Raw genomic sequence first — 17,235 nt, 5'->3', positions numbered from 1 at the left:
CCAGGCGGTGGCGCAGTGGATAGAGCGTCAGACTGGGATGCGGAGGATCGAGTTCGAGACCCCGAGGTCGCCAGCTTAAACGCGGGCTCATCTTGTTTGGGCAAAGCTCACCAGTTTGGACCCAAGGTTGCTGGCTTGAGCAAGGGGGTACTCAGTCTGCTGAAGGCCCGCGGTCAAGGCACATATGAGAAAGCAATCAATGAACAACTAAGGTGTCACAACGAAAAATGATGATTGATGCTTCTCATCTCTCTCCATTCCTGTCTGTCTGTCCCTATCTATCCCTCTCTCTGACTCTCTCTGTATCTCCAAAAAAAAAAAAAGTTGGTTTACAGGCAAGGCAACAGTCTTCTCATTTTGATGATTCAGGTTAAAAAGAACTCAAGAAAACTGAAAACGTATGTACGGAAAACTTTGTATATGGCAATTAAAACAAAACAACTGAAGCCATACAACAAACCACTTGTTATGAGCTATCTTGCTTTTCTGAGTCATTCACAGAGCACCAATCATGATTATGGTGACACTTTACACTGTTCTGTTTGTACTCATAAGAATGAAGATCCCTTCTACTTTTTTCTTTTACCACTCATGGTTATGCTGGAAAAGTTACATTTCACATAGTAACTATCATGAAAAAATGTAATCTTTTTCTTAAAGAAACTGATTTCTAGGACCGACAGTGGTTCATGTCAAATATGGTGTGTGTTCTGCAAAGCTTTTCCCACAACCATAAAATTAAGTAAGTGCCAACTTTCCTATAGAAGAGATGCTTTGGTTTAACTCTGAAAGATTAAAAAATCCCGTTATTTTTATGTCAGTTTCTTGTATCCCAAAATACATAGAAAAAGGTAAATCTTGTCATTTTATATTCCTGATACACAAACGGGATGTCATAAATGTTTCATTTTCAAACATGATTTAGTAAATGTCAACAAATTTGCAGTCCTCAGAAAAACAACTTAAAAATGAAAATGTAAAGCTCAAAACTCACTGCGCCTCCCCCTTAACTCTTCAGTTGTGCTTTCATAGCTGCGCTCTTCAGACATTTAACACAGTGTTTATCTTCAGACAGAAGAGAACCCATCAACTTGTAAATGTGAAATAGCCAGGACAGCAAACTGAAGGTCAAGTCTGCCTGCCAACGCTTTTGGCTTACCTTAAACTGAGGAGTACTTCTTACAGATAAATGTCAAGGGTCTCTCAAGAAATTGCTCAGAAATTTCACATAAAAGTATTCTAATTGGGTCCCAAAAGTGATCAGGAAGTTTTATTTCCAATGCTGCCATACTCGACTCTAAGAAGTTTTCTCTGTTTGAACTTGGTTAAAACTGAGAACGCCTATATTTTAACCTACAAGTGAAATGGCATATAGTTCTATTAAAGTATTTGTTGAAAGCTGAAAGAAAACTACATTATAAGATGTTTAGTCACACCATTCTGTTTGATATTTGTAAAACTTTAGGTTTTTTAGCTTCTGTTTTTCATGTTGAAGAAATAATTTCACAATTTCAAATCAAAGTCAACACTGCAGTGAGGAGAGCTTTTCTACTTTATTACAAAGAGAAGAAGCCTTTATGTGGTCAGAAAATACAAGATTGATCTTTTTTTTTCTCTTCCTATGAAACGCTGCTATTCAAACAGCCAGAGTGAATTGTCTCAGTTCACTTCTTTAAGTCCCATCACATTCACTTGGGTATGGATGTCCTTGGCTGCTGAAAATCTGGCCCTTTAGTGCACAGGGCGACAAAGTCCCCTGACCAGCAGTTCCAGAATGTCCCATTTTCATATATTGCATCCATGCACACCTCCTAAAAATGAGGTACAGCAGGGCAAACATTTTCCAAAATAGATGTCATATATATAATATATACACATTCGTACATACATACCTTTATTCATGTGATGTCCAAAAATTTAAAAAAAATGTACACATTTATTACAAAATCGTAACAAAGACTGGACAGTGTTTTGCTCATTCTGGAAAGATGAAGCTCAGTAATAACACAACCCTGGAAACCATCCAGAGATTGTGGCAATATCTTTCTTCTAAACAGTCAGATACTCTTGCATTAAGCTTGGCGAAACTGCCTTTCAAAAACAGAAGGGGAAGTAAAATGAAGGAAGCAGACCTTGCTCATCTTTCCAAATGAAATACGAGAAGGATCTTCACATAAAAATGCACAAACATTTGTTATTTTATTACCAATAGTGCTACAATGAACAATGCAAATTTTGTGGTCTAATTTTGTTGAGTCTTTTGTGGATTTTCTTTTTTACATTTTAAAACTAAATGGTAAACTTCTGTCAGTGTACTTGCTTGTCTTTATAGACCCAAGTCTGTCTGCTGGCAAAAAAGAAAATAAATGAAAAAATTCAGACCCTGCTCGAACTAGAGAAAAACAAATTACAAATTTAGTTGTTGGGCAGCACATAATTAGTAAGGCAGGACCTCAAATGGTGACCCTTTGTATAAGCCAATTGCCAAATCCTCAAGGAATTAAAACCAGGGTGCCTGAGCCACATCAGTTCTGCAGTTATGTTGAGTATTGTGCTGAGACAGCCATACCCCAAGAAAAGGGAAGTCTTTTTTTAGAAGGCTTGCTGAGCAGGGTTGTAGTTGAAGGTGGATGGCAGGTGAGGCCGTTCTTCTAATTTGTCATATTCCAAATGGAACTCCTATAAAACCAAATTTAAGAATTTAGATGACTTCCTCTCCCTTTGTTCTCAAAGTTTTCACTAAACATATTTTATTATATGAACAAAATACCTATATCCATGAGAATGATCACAGACACAGATATACCAACTTGTTTTTCCCTTAAAAGAATAGCTTGAATAAAAATGTGCTGTAGTTTCTATCTAATAAATACAAAAACAGACTTTCTGTGTGCAAGTCAGAGACTTCTCATAAACCTCTATTTTATGATAAAAATTTTATGCATTTTGTTCGAAAATAAAACTTTGAAGGAGCAATTACTGTATCACTAATAAAAACACAAATTGTAGAATATTTCCAAGTAAAGCCTCCTTCAATGAAGTATAAAATATAAAAGTTTATTTTCATGAAAAAAGTTTAGAAATCATTTCCCAATTTGTCTTATATAAAAACATGCAAAGTTATTCTAACCTCATTAAAACATCAGGAAAACAATGATTTTAAAACTCATACATCTCCAGACTTTCCATTCCACAAACCCAAAACCCTGAGAAGTAACTGCCACCCAACTACTGAGGCTGATGCTGGCACATTTGAAAGCAAACTGCACAGTCCATTTCAATTAAACTTTCAAAATACTACTTTAACTTTATGTGTTTTAAAATTTAAGAATTTTGAAGACATTTTTTCACACTTCCCCAAGATCAAAAAGAGCGCAATGTCATTTTATATATTAAAATTAAAAACATAGCTTTGCAAATCCAAAGAGCAAGTGGTTCTAAAGTCACTAATTCTACAACCTGAATTCAGTGAGTACAAACTATTTCAGTTGATCTCATTTTAAAAATTATGAGCCTTAATATGTATTATGCGTTAAAAAAAGCCAACAAGTAATGTTAGTACTATGGATTACCATATTTTACCTTAGCTGCCTTGTTTTGAATTGATTCCATAATGAATGTTTCCATTATTAAACTAAGGAAAATTTCACTATTAAATTAAAATGAAAACCGAGGTCATGATTAAGTTTTGAGGTACAGAACCAAATATTTAATATTTAAACATATTAATTACATGAACAATTATACAAATAACAGTATCTTGAAAGCCTAATACAGGTCAAAATTAGAGATACAGCTGATTTTCATTCTAATCTTTATGATTATCTTCATTTTGCACCCTAAGAAAATGTGGCTCACAAGTAAGTTGCCCAAGTCATAACTACCAGGTCTAGGAATAGAATCCAGACCTATGTAACCCAAAAGTTCCTAACTTTTGTAGCATAACACAATCTTTTTAATATTTTTAGCCTGAGATCTGAAACAGAATCACTTCATTAGACCACCTACCCTAGAAATAATGTTGAAAAAATTCAGTCCACTAACAAATGTTTATAAAGAAGGCACTCTGTGATAACTTTAATCTTAAAAGGTTCACCATATAGGGTTTGTAGAGTAATTAAAGCACAGTGGTTGTTTATCAGTAAAAAAGAACGAGCAAATACCATAATTACCATCACAATCACCACAGCTCTCCCTAAGGCACTGAGTAAGCACCACTCTCTTCCTGCTTATCTAAAGCTGTAAGAGAATTTATTAACTGGCTTCAAGATAAATATCCAAATTAGTGAAGAAAGTATCTTCTTGTTTTCATTCCTTAGAAATTAAAATTAGCATTTTAGTTCTGAATTACATGTACTTATAAGGTAAAAAGTTCATCTGTAACTGTGACATATATATCCCACTACTGAAGTTATAAAAATTAAAATTTTGTTTATTCTGTCCTTGTCATTGTACACTGGCACACTACATTCTATTACTAGAATTTAAACTACAGTAACTTCGTCAATGCACATATTTTTTCCCTATATGTTAAAAAAAAAAGATCAGTTTAAACCTAGGAAACACATTTAATAATTAAGTTCTCAAAAACCTACATATCAGATTTAGAAATTAAATAGGTCAAATTTTTTCCCCCATTTAAAAAATTTTTTTGGTTTATTTTCTATGTACTTTTATTCTTAAAATACAAAAAGCTTACAATACACTGGTATTTCTTTATTCTCTAACTTTGATTGTTGATTACATTTCTTTTACATGATTGTTACATGTTCACACACAACACATATGTACACTTCTGTATAATCTGTAGGGCAAGAAGGATGTTTCATTTTAAATACCACTACTTACTGCCTAGAAGAGTGCCAGGCACCAAGCAGGTATGTAATTAATGACTGATGAATTAATAAACACAAGGTTTTTTCATTTTCTTATGGAACAGAATATTTAATTTTTGAAGTATTCAAAGACTAGGTATTAGAGGATCTATGTATATATTTGGTTTAATGGAAAAAAGATTTCAGATTACACTTTAATGATTTAAAAGGTTAGAGTTCTAGATATTTTAAAATATTTTATTCATTTTAGTGAGGGTGAGAGAGAAAAAGAGAAAGTGAGAGAGACAGATAGGTGGGGGGGGGGGGGGGCGGGGGAGAAGCACCAATTCATAGTTGCTTCTCCTATGTGCCTTGATAGGTGAAATCTGGGACATTGAACTGGAGAACTTAGCATTCTAGTCCACACTTTATCCACCACACCACCACAGGTCAGGCAGGAAATTTTTTATAAAAGATTTTATTTATTGATCTTTCAAAGAGGAGGTGGCAGAAATGAAAACTACTAACTTATAGTTGCTTCACTTTAGTTGTTCATTGATTGGTTGTTATATGTGCAAAAAACTGGGCAAGCCCAGGGTTTTGAACCAGCAACCTCAGCATTCCAGGTCAATGCTCTATCCCAGGGGTCCCCAAACTTTTTACACAGGGGGCCAGTTCACTGCCCCTCAGACCATTGGAGAGCTGCCACATACAGTGCTCCTCTCACTGACCACCAAAGAAAGAGGTGCCCCTTCCGGAAGTGCGGCAGGGGCCGGATAAATGGCCTCAGGGGGCCGCAGTTTGGGGACACCCGCTCTATCCACTGAGCTACCAGAGGCCAGGCCAGGAAATTCTTTAAATAAATAATGGGCAGCATCCTAAAACTCAATTAGGATTTTTAGGGGATAAGAAATATTACTTTTGACTTAAATTATCTAATCCTTTGTTTCATAATACAACTCTTAATTTCTCTAAAAATATTAAGTAATTTGCACAAGAGAAAGGAAGAACCTCATATACAAGATATTCTAAATGGAGACCTGATTCTGGTCAAATCAGGTTAATACTGTTCAAAACACTATGATAACATCAAGTTATTATTTATAATATTAATTCATACTGCTGGTTTCTTATAATGAATGAGTTGAAGATATTTAATTCATGTTCTTTACCTGTGAATAGTTAGCCATACCTACTTTACAGATGGGGACTTTAAAATTAACTTTGGACATGGCATTTTAATAGATTTTCTGTGGTATAATGAAACTTTGTTAATAAATGAAACTAAATTTCTAATTCAGTTTCTAGAAAAATACTGAAAACAGCTTTTAAAAAACACAAGTCTTTGTAAAAAGTTTATTCTGTGAATACAACTTAAGTTTTAAGTTTATGAACCTGTATTTAATACAACCAAAATAAATTACTATTCGATAGAAACCAATAATTCTGTTTGCCTTCATCTCTATGAAAAAAATTTGTTGAACAATTTCAGTGCAAGTGGCCAGCAAATTACTTCAAGTGATATTTCTTAGGGAATTATGTTAATGATATTTCCCAAAATTCATTTCCTACTTGACTGCTAAAAACTTTAAAGATTAAAGGTTAGGAAAAGCTCAACTATAAGGAAAGGTGAGATAAAACTGGGTAAAATTATTATTTGGTAAGCATGTGTATACACATATACACAATAATCTTTAAAATGACATTTACCTAAGGAATTGCTTTTGTGACAGAATAAAGGGGCCCTATTAAAGCTGTTTCTGAATATTTAACTTTATGAGGAGAACTTAGTTCTATGGAAAACTGATATTTTTCTCAAATTAATTTCTTCACATATACTGGACTAAAATTTATCTAAAATTATACTTCTGTCTACTTCAAACATCCACTCTTTTTTGCATATGCTAAATTTGGACTAATCTGCAATGATACTGAGCAAAAAGCTTCAAATGAATGAAAAATCTTCATTTATTTCCTAATAGAACTTTTTGTCCTCCAAAGACACTTTCTCTCCTATAGAATCAACCACTGAGAGTTTCTCAAAGTATGGCTCCAGACAATGACCAGCACCATCGTTGGCATCACTTCAGAACTTACCAGAAATTCAAATTCTCAGATCCCATCTCCAGACTTACTCAATCAGAAAGAATGGAGGTATGGCCAAGCAATTTGTGTAAAGATCTCTAGGTAATTTTGATGTGAGCTAAAATTTGAAAACTACTGACCTAACCTAACAATCAATTATCATTTTTAACAGTGATGACAGAAACAGCAGCAACAAACTCCCACAACTACTACTCTCATATATCAAATACTTAATATTTGCCAAACACTATAGTTAGTGTAAATGTGTTTGTGTACTCACATTTAAATTTCATGACAACATAGAGGCAAATATTTTGATTTTAAAAAATCAAGAAGCTTGCACAAGGTGAAAGCATAAACAACAGAAACAGAAGTTAAATTCAAATCCATGTCACAAAGACTATGGCTTTCTATTACACTACACTTCTTAAAGAACAGGTACCACACACAATGTCTTATGTACTATTTGTAATGAGTTTAATTATTTCTACTTAACTAAAAGATTAAGGCATGGATCTACCTTTTGAAATCAAGATATACATAATAATTAGAAATGTTAAAATAACTCAAATACAGTGTACAGTGGTATACAGACTTGATCTGAGAAGTAATGACATTTACCATTGAGCCACCCAAAAAATAATAATTAAAAAATATTTAATCTTCTGTACATGTCTTGTTTTGGTGTTTTGTTGTTGGGCTCATTATTTTCTATTTCTTTTTTCAAGTTTTATATGGAATCTTGTGATGTAAAACATTTTATTTTGTGACAAATATCTGGCATTTAAAATTGTTTTCTTATAATGTTTACCCTTTTTATCAGTTTAGTAAACTGACTCAAACGAACCAACTAAAAAATATTACAATAAATTGTCAAGAAATATTTTTCTTCTGTTACAAAACTCAAGCATCTTTTCTTCAATGAGTGTTTTAAAAAGCCTTTATCTGTTTATATACTGGTTTTAGGACAATCTCATACTTGCTCAATTAAAAGTAATAATAATATAAGAATACATGACTGGGATTGCACAATGGTATCTTTATTTTACAACTGAGTAGAAACAAAAATATTTCAAACGTTATCAAGGCTTCTGAAAAATTACAAAAATTTCTTACCGAGTTCAATCATTTTTCTAACTGTGGGTGAAACGAACTGTTTCTACTTATCCTCCTTGAGTTAAATCAAGCCAAGGATGTAGAGCAAAAGACTTAGCAAATATCTGGCATATTACTGGAATGAGTGTATTTGTACACATCAACAGACAATAGAGGTTACTTGTTTTTAAAGTCCAGATTTACACATTTGCACATGGAAAAAAATATACCTTAGCTACTTTCCTCCAGTTAAGACAGTCAAAGAAGTAATATGTTCCCCTCTCATATGTATTGGTTTTCATTGTTGGCTCCATGCCTGGTGCCCTGGTAATCCATACTCGTTCTTCTTTGTGGTATCTCCAATCACGGTTAAATCTTCAATTTTTAACAGAAAAAGACAATTAATTTTTCCTGTGGCTCACATTTTATAAAAATTTTCTCATATAAAACTATACATAAAATACATAAATATGAATGCTTCTTTATCCCGATTTTTATGTTATTAAATACAATGCTAGTAAAATAAATACAGAAAAATTTCTTAATTTGTACAAAACCCACTCTTTAAAAATACAGACATCATTTCTTAAGTGAAGAAACTTTTTATGCAAACAAAACAAGATTATAAAAGCTCTATGAGATAAAATATTAGGCAGACCAAATAAAGATACACTATGTTCCAGAAACTTCACTCCTTTCTTGTTCTTAATATTTAACAGAAATTGAGATATTAAAACAAACAAAAACTCCAACTATTTTAATTATTTTGTATGGAACTAAATTTAATGTCTATTTGAATTAAATGAATGTCTAAATTCATATAAAACCTCCATGTAAACAAATAACTTCCTACCAATACTATGAAATAATTTTACACATAAAATATGGGACAAAACTAACAGTGATGGATGGATAAATGAATGAATTTATGTACTTATGAATAAATGAAAAGGAACAGTCAGCAATTAGTCTTACAAAAAATGTGAAAAGAATATGGGCAAAAACAAATTCTCAACTGAGAAATAAGAAAACAATTTATTATCAACACAGTAAATTTTACATTTGGTATCTAACTCAAGGCCATTTATAGAAATGTTGTAAGGCATATTATAAAATAACTTTGTTTTTTAAAATTATTAAGTGAGAGACAAGGAGGCAGAGAGACAAACTTCTGCATGTGCTCCGACTGGGATCCACCTGGCAACCCCTTGTCTGAGGCTGCTGCTCTGCTGCTCTAAGGCCATTGCTCTGTTGCTCCGCAACCAAACTATTTTAGTGCCAGAGGTGTGGCCATGGAGCCATCCTCAGCACCTGGAGCCAACTCACTTGAGCCAATCGAGCCATGTCTGCAGGAGGGAGGTGGGTTGGGGGGGGAGGGAGACAGAGAGAGAACAGAAGTGGGGGAGGGGTAGAGAAGCAGATGGTCACTTCTCCTGTGTGCCCTGACCAGAAATCAAATCCAGGACTTCCACACGCCAGCTGACACTCTACCACTGGGCCAACTGGCCAGGGCCATCAAATACTTAAAATCTGGGCCCTGGCTGGTTGGCTCAGTGGTAGAGCGTTGGCCTGGCGTGCAGGAGTCCCGGGTTCGATTCCCGGCCAGGAAGTGTCCATCTGCTTCTCCACCCCTCCCCCTCTCTTTCCTCTCTGTCTCTCTCTTCCCCTCCCACAGCTGAGGCTCCATTGGAGCAAAGTTGGCCTGGGCACTGATGATGGCTCCATGGCCTCTGCCCCAGATGGGCAGAGCATCGCCCCCTGGTGGGCATGCCGGGTGGATCCCGGTCAGGCGCATGCGGGAGTCTGTCTGACTGCCTCCCCGTTTCCAACTTCAGAAAAATATAAAAAAACCTTAAAATCTGTAAAATGTCCTCCCAATTATAACAAATTTTTAGTATTTCAGGAAACATGATTAGAATGACTAATATGTTACCAACTGGAGATACAAATAATTACAACGTTTTATTCTTAGGACATCAGGTAAAAACAGAAATGCTCAGGAAAAAAACATATCCAATGAACCAACATCTTAAGAATAAATTTAGTTGGCTGGTAGGCTCATGATAATGAATATGGACTTTATTTAACAATACTTCAAAACATACAAGAAATATGTTCTGTGACTTGACCATTTAATATTTAGTAAATGTTTATTAAATGATGAAAACTCACTGTCATTAACCTATGTGGTTCCACAGGGAGTGAGATGAGCCACAGTTATGAACCATACCTTATACTTCATATATTTATAAAAATTAGAGTCACCAAATTCCTGATTCAAAACAACTCTGTGTTTGGGCTTCTTATAAACTTAGGGTTAAGTTTCAAATTCTTCTTTTTATGTATACAGTGATTATGAAGCCATGGCAGTCGAAGATTTCAATCTAAATTAACTTTTACTAAATATAAAAATAACTTAAATTTCTTTTTTTCTTTTAAGTGAGAGGAGAGGAGAGGAGAGGAGACAAGACTCCCATATGTGCCCCAACCGGGATCCACCAACAACCCCCATCTGGGGCCATTGCTCAAATCAACACAGCTATCCTCAGTTGCCTGGGGCTGACACTCGAACCAATCAAGCCACTGACTACAAGAGGGGAAGAGAGAAGAAAGAGAGGGACTGGGAGGGGAGGAAAAGCGGATGGTTGCTTCTCATGTGTGCCCTGACCAGGGATCAAACTCAGGATGTCTGTATGCCAGGCCAATGCTCTGTCCATTGAGCCAGCTAGCCAGGACCAACTTAAATTTCTTAATAGAGAAATATTCCCACTTTAAAAACAAAAGACAAAAACTATAGCTATTATCACTCTTTTTTAAAAAAAGCAGCTTTCAGAATAAACAAGATCCACTATAAAACAAAAATGTTTAAAAATACTTTGAACATACAGCTCTACTGCAGCTAGAAGTTGTAATACATCTCCTCCATTCATGTAATAGAGATAGAAGAGAAGGTCTTCTCCATATCGGCCAAGTTTTATTGCAGCCAGCTGGAAAAGAGAAATAAATTATTCTGGAATATAAAACAAGCCTGAAAATCCTAATATATAATTGCTACCACTAAAGTAAAAATAGAAAGAAAATAGAAATACTTCTCTTTGTAGCAGATAACTGTTAGTACATGATTACACAGGTAGTTATAATCTAAAAGGAAGTTTCACCACTTAAGGTAGTTTTATTATTTAAATTACTAAAGTCATTTAACATTTATTTCTGGTACATCTATTTTATGTAATAGGAAAAAATCTAAATGAAAACTTCCAAGCAAAGTTCCAATGTTGGATGTTCTATATATTTGAGGGGTTTATTAATTATCTGATGTGGGACTAATAGTGAAACACAGCTCATAGATACAGGCTTTATATTCAAGATTTATATAGTTCCATCACTTATTAATGTAACATGTACAAGTTATTTAAAGTCTCTAAATTTCAATTAGAAACACAGACAATGACATCTCTAAGGATTACTATGAATGAAAATGAAATTAAGCATTTGTGAACACACCTTGTAGTGTCTGATACATAAAACTTACAGGAACTGTTAACTGAATCCAGATCTGACAGCAATTTAAACCATAAAGAGATTGCTATTTATTTTCTTTAAATGAATGACTACAAGATGACCACTTTACAGGTCCCTCCAAAAAGCAGAAACATTATAATGACCTACCAAACTATAAAACGTAAGTGCATTTAACAGTCTCAAATTCTCACATTAATATAAATCTTTATTAAATACTCACCAACATTAATCCTCTATCTAAATGTTTATTTAAACTGATATACACTCTGAATTTATTAATTTTTCTCTCCATTCATATTATCCCCATTAAGGTAGCAGTCTCAAATGTGTCAAATCTTCTTAAATTAGTATTCTTAAATTGGCATAAGAAATGGTTCTGGAACCCTTAGATATTTGGAGCTAAAGAGCTCTATAGTGGAGGTGGCTGCAAACACTCCAAAAATAAAAAATAGCTAGCTCTCTTTCATACTTATCTCCCTCTTATTCAGGTATTAAGACATACTGAGAAACAGATCTCTTTACTTGCCTGTCCACAACATCAGCATTGATTTGACTACACAACACACGGTACAGATGTAGAACATGGACATTTACACTAGATATTCATACACATATGAAGAACACAAATATATAATTTTAATAAACTATATCCTTTCACAGGTCAAAATCTAGATACCATTTCTAACAGAAATGAAATCTTAGTTCTTTTCTCTAAATTAAGTGTTTACCACTTTCTTTTTTCAATAGAAAAACAAAAAATTAAAGCTGCACTCTGGTAATTACTTTGTAACTACAATTTTAGGTAATTCAAAAATAGAAAAAAAATTCAGAAAGAAAGCCAAGTCATAAACAGTTTTTAAATATATAATATATAGTTCTATTAAAAACCTGTCTCTATAATATTTATAAAGAAAAACCTTTCTTAAAGATAAAGCAATAAAATTACAACATCAGAAGGAATTTATTAAATTTGTAGTTAATTTATTCTTATCAGCTATGGTTATACCCTGTTACTAGTAGGTACAAGAAATATTTTACCAGTCCTAACATAGTTTAAAAATATTTTAAAAATACAACCAAGAACCTCATCAAACATTAAGATTACAAAAAAAGAGAGAAATAATTATTATATATAACTGAATGGACATAAAAATGCATACTAGAGACCCCCACTAATTATTTCAAAATATTGTGCTGTCTATACCTAAAAAATAAATAAATTCATGCTAAGTAGAATAATAAACTACACTCACCTTATCCCTAATGTGAATGTTCGTTAAGTACTCAGATGGGACATGGAAGTCTAGATAATAAAAAAAAAACCAAAACCTTATTAACTAATTCTCAGTTACAAATATGTTTTTAAAAGGTCTGAACACAAATGAAGTCTCCTACCTATGTCTTGAGGTCGACAAGGTGAAGATGCCCAGGGTGATGCAAATTTGGGGTAGAGATTTCTGAATAAAGGGGAGGGAAAAAAAACACTGAAGTCCAGGGTAGAAAAGATTCTAATTTTAGTTCAGGAAATCAGCGAAAACAGTAACTTCAAAAACAAAAACAGTAACTTTTTACTTATTTGCTTTCTTGGGTTTACTATGACACATACAGCAGGAAACTGAAACAAGGTTTTCTATATGAACAACTGTAAAGCTACTTTTGCCCACCTCTGTATCTATAGATATCTATAAATACATGCGTGTGTGTGTGTGTGTGTGTGTGTGTGTGTATGTGTGCTTGGAATTCATTAATACCATTGTCACCAAATAAAATTACTTTCCCATTTATATGGCCAGGAAAAAACCAATAATTAATAAAATAAAAAGTTCAAATTAGCGCTTCTTATATGCCTGGCAGTGTTTACAGGTGCTTGGGATACACCAACAAACAAAGCAAAGACCACTGACAGAAAGTGAAACCTACTTTCTGGTTCAGAATGGTGGACTGGAGGGAGGTAGACAAAAACAACTTGCATAAATAATAGTCCACGTTAGTGGAGGGGGAATGGAGGGGAGATTAGTTGCATAATTAAATAGAGCAGTTAGATTAGTCTTATTTAAAAGGTCAGATTTGAAAAAGATCTAAAGAATGTAAGGGAATTAATCACATTATTTATCTGGCAAAAACTATTCTATATTCTAGTCCGAGGAAACTGCTAGAACCACTCGGGCAGCAATATGACATGTATGAAGCACAGCACGATGGCCAATGAAGCTGGGACAGAGCAAAAGGGTGACACAGCTGGAGAGACACAAATTGGGCTTGGAGATATTTAGTAGGTCTGTAAAAATCCTTTTTCTTTTTTTATCATAATCATAATGAAACTATAAACCCTTTCTGAGCAATGAACAGAGGACTGACTTATTCTAAAAGAACTGTCCTGATTGCTATATGAAGAAGAGATTGTGAGGGGGCACCCGGAGAAATCAGATGTCTAGTGACTAATGGTGTAATTCTGGCAAGAGAAAATAAGGATTCAAACCAGAATGGTAGCAGTTAAAAGTAGTGAGAAAAAATGCAGCAATGAGTCCATAAAATCAAATGTTGCTGATAGGTCAAAAGGTTAAGTTCCTAGAAGTGACCAGTGAATTTTATAACATGTTGGTTACCTGGTAACAAGAGCAGTTTCAGTGTAATGGGGACAAAAGTCTTAACTGAAATGGTTTTAACAGAGAATAGAAGACAAATGGGATTTAGAGATAGCACTTTTGAAGAATTTTGCTTCAAAGGAGATTACTAAAATGGGGGCATTAGATCAATAAAAAGCATTTAACATGAAAGAAGTCATAGCATATTTGTATGCTGATAGAAATAATCCAACAAAGTACAAAAAATTGTAAAAAATGGATCAATTACAGCAACAGGGTAGAAGATAAAATAAGCGGATGCAGATGGTAGTAAGTGGTACGCTGTGGTGAGAAGACTGTGCTGACATTCTCTCCTGACTGCTTCCAGCTTTCTTAGCAGAAATAAAACAAGGCCATCATCTGAGTTAATCCCTATCTCCTGTCCTTAATGAACAGGGAACAAATCACTAGGGGTTTGAATAGGCATGTGTAAAACAGTTGCACAGGAGAGAAAAGAATAAAAGAACTAGGCATGCCAGTTATTATTATGGTTGGCAGAAGTAAAGTCCTACTTTTGAGGTTCCTGGCTATATATCTAAAGTAAAACCTGTTAGCGAAGTTGTGTTTTTCTCTCGCCAGGCTCAGTAACACAGGTCAAAAATAGAACAGGCAGACTATAACCAGGGTTGTAGTTTTTACCATGCAAGTATGACAGAGCAGGAGAGGGACAAAGTAGTCAAGGGTATATGTAGCTGAGCAGTATGACTGACCACAGACTTTAACTGGGTAAAAAGGAAGTAAGTTCACTGTAGGAAAAGGAGACAGGAATGATTAGGAACAATGAAAAAGTAAAAGAATGGACTAAAGGTCCCGACAGAGTCAAAACAATTACAGAATCCAACACTAGAGGGAGAAAGGTAGAAAATAGGAAGCGGCATAGGAGTACAGACTTAAAATTTCAGAAAAACTAAAGTTACTAGTAACGTCAGGGTTAAAAGAATGACTAAATAAGTGAGTAGGTGAGGTATGCTAGAGGGTAAAATTTTTGGAGGAGAGAAATTCAAGGAGCCATGATTTCAGGATTTGGAAGCATCATACATGTGTTGAAACTGACAAATTGTAAGAGGAATAATACTGTAAAGTGACAATGATATAGTACCTAATACAAGAGGAAATGACCCAAGAGTGAGCAGAGAACAGCAACAATCAGTGGCATCAGAAGATATAATTTGATGACATGAAATTAAAAACTGAAAATTTACAGGGAGGTCTTATGTACAAATGTGGAAGGAAAAAAAACCCAACAAACTCACTCAGGAGAGTTCAGATTGAGGCCTAATGTTGTTAAGTCACTTCCTAATGCAAGATGTACCATTCCTGGGTCTGTCTCTGCTGCCCTGATAAATGTTAACAGGCCAATCATTCCAAATTGGTCCGTCACCATCCCTTGAGGAATGTTAGTAACCCGACCTGGAGAAGAAGAACATAATCGTTTTTTATCTTTGATGAAAAAGTCAAGAAAATAAATTCTATAGTATCAGTGACATATTTTATGAAGTCCCACCATCAGGTAACACCTGGATCCCTTTTTTCTGCTGGTTATTATTTTGTGTTGTTGAACTTTTATCTCCAGGGAATTTGGGTCCATCTGTACTTGAAGTTGTCTTGCCAGATGTATTCAAATTCTAACATGAAAAAAATTAAATGTAACATTAAAATTTGTTAAATGTATACATTTCAAATTCACATATTAGTACATTTCTATTCATTATTAAATTTAAATTAGTAGTAAATTATTACCTGTTTAAATCTTTTTGCTTTTACAACTGTCCTATAGTTATAAATAATTTTTGTATTGTATACATTTGAACATTTAAAGGACTGTATGGAAAATATTCTTATTTATCTCAGATAAAATATATTGTCTATTTTAGACTTTATGCTTTGGGATACACTTGAAGCTACAACTCTTCAATACTTTCATTTAGAATAAAAACTAAATACCTAACATATCACCATAAAAACCTCCAAGATAAGTTAGAATATATGCACTTTTAGAATTTTGTATTTAATTCTTACCCAATATTCTTCATCAATTATTTTAATACTATACAAACTCCCATCACACAAAAAAAGCTATTTTCAGTGAAATGTGGAAGAAATAAACATATTCATTAAGGCAGAAAGAGGAAGCTGAGTTGGCTGAATCAACACAGGAATAAAAATGTGTATAAAGATTCTTCAAGGAGAAAACTTACTCAAGAAAAACACAGCTCCTTAGAAGGCTATAATATCAAACTTCATGGGATCCAGCTGACAGGGACTACAATAAAAGTCTAAATTAACTCTGAGAAGTTCAACAGAAATTTGCAAACCTATATGAAATAGGAAAAAAATAGGCTATCTTCTAAGTTATAAAGGTTTTCCACATTCTTCAGAAGTTAGATTATTACAGAAATTCAAGAAAACAATTTTGTAATAGTATTTAGTAAGTCCTTAACACAGTATATAAAACTGTTAATATAAGAGAAATCTGAAGGGAAATAACTATATCACTAACATATATAATTCTCAGTTACTTACAGATTTACTGTCATCATTACTTGATGTTGGATCTTTATAGCTGGAACCAGGTAATGCTGGAAAATCTTCATTGTGTATTGAGAAATCCTGGGATTGCTCATTTGCTGGTTTTGTTACCATTCCAACTATGTAATAAAAATAATCCAAAGAATTGCAATTGATATTTATAATATTTTGCTAAAAATTATAAAAAGTTAACTTCCCTCATGATAATATATCCAAAGGATCTTATTTTGCTCTGAAAGCATACTTCAAAAAAATTAGTATTCAGGATAACAATAAAGAACTAAATTTTTATATATTAATAATAATTTCATACACAGAATAATACAAGGGAAATAAGTGGTAATCCTATAATTCTAACCTAATGTTATATACAGATGATTAAAACACAATTCGATACTGGTAATAATTATTAACATTTTTGGTTTAAAAGCTTGCTTTATTTAAATATTTGACTAGCTATTATTTCTATATTGTCAAATGAATCAGTTACTTGTCAAATATAAATAAATAAAATAAAATTTAAAAGAACATGTCATATTCTACTTGAAAGTGACTTACAGAGTGAG

General features: G+C 33.6%; 1 protein-coding gene across 5 annotated transcripts in view; it reads right to left on the bottom strand.

Moving 5' to 3' along the window:
* Positions 1 to 1,534: 1,534 nt before the first annotated feature.
* Positions 1,535 to 17,235, bottom strand: part of CNOT2 (CCR4-NOT transcription complex subunit 2) — a 128,472-nt gene continuing 112,771 nt past the window's right edge. For all 5 annotated transcript variants that reach the window (XM_066368551.1, XM_066368553.1, XM_066368550.1 and 2 more), the window contains 8 exons: positions 16,664 to 16,788; positions 15,645 to 15,765; positions 15,394 to 15,550; positions 12,912 to 12,973; positions 12,770 to 12,819; positions 10,881 to 10,981; positions 8,225 to 8,369; positions 1,535 to 2,679 (listed from right to left, as the gene is read on the bottom strand). In XM_066368551.1, the coding sequence (XP_066224648.1) occupies positions 2,593 to 2,679; positions 8,225 to 8,369; positions 10,881 to 10,981; positions 12,770 to 12,819; positions 12,912 to 12,973; positions 15,394 to 15,550; positions 15,645 to 15,765; positions 16,664 to 16,788 (848 nt within the window). In that variant the 3' untranslated portion in view covers positions 1,535 to 2,592. The remainder of the gene's footprint in view (positions 2,680 to 8,224; positions 8,370 to 10,880; positions 10,982 to 12,769; positions 12,820 to 12,911; positions 12,974 to 15,393; positions 15,551 to 15,644; positions 15,766 to 16,663; positions 16,789 to 17,235) is intronic.

The sequence above is a fragment of the Saccopteryx leptura genome, chromosome 2, assembly GCF_036850995.1.
Source record: "Saccopteryx leptura isolate mSacLep1 chromosome 2, mSacLep1_pri_phased_curated, whole genome shotgun sequence".
NCBI classification, from domain to species: domain Eukaryota; kingdom Metazoa; phylum Chordata; class Mammalia; order Chiroptera; family Emballonuridae; genus Saccopteryx; species Saccopteryx leptura.
The sequence above is the reverse complement of the archived record's forward strand: the minus strand, read 5'-3'. Positions and strand labels throughout refer to the sequence as shown.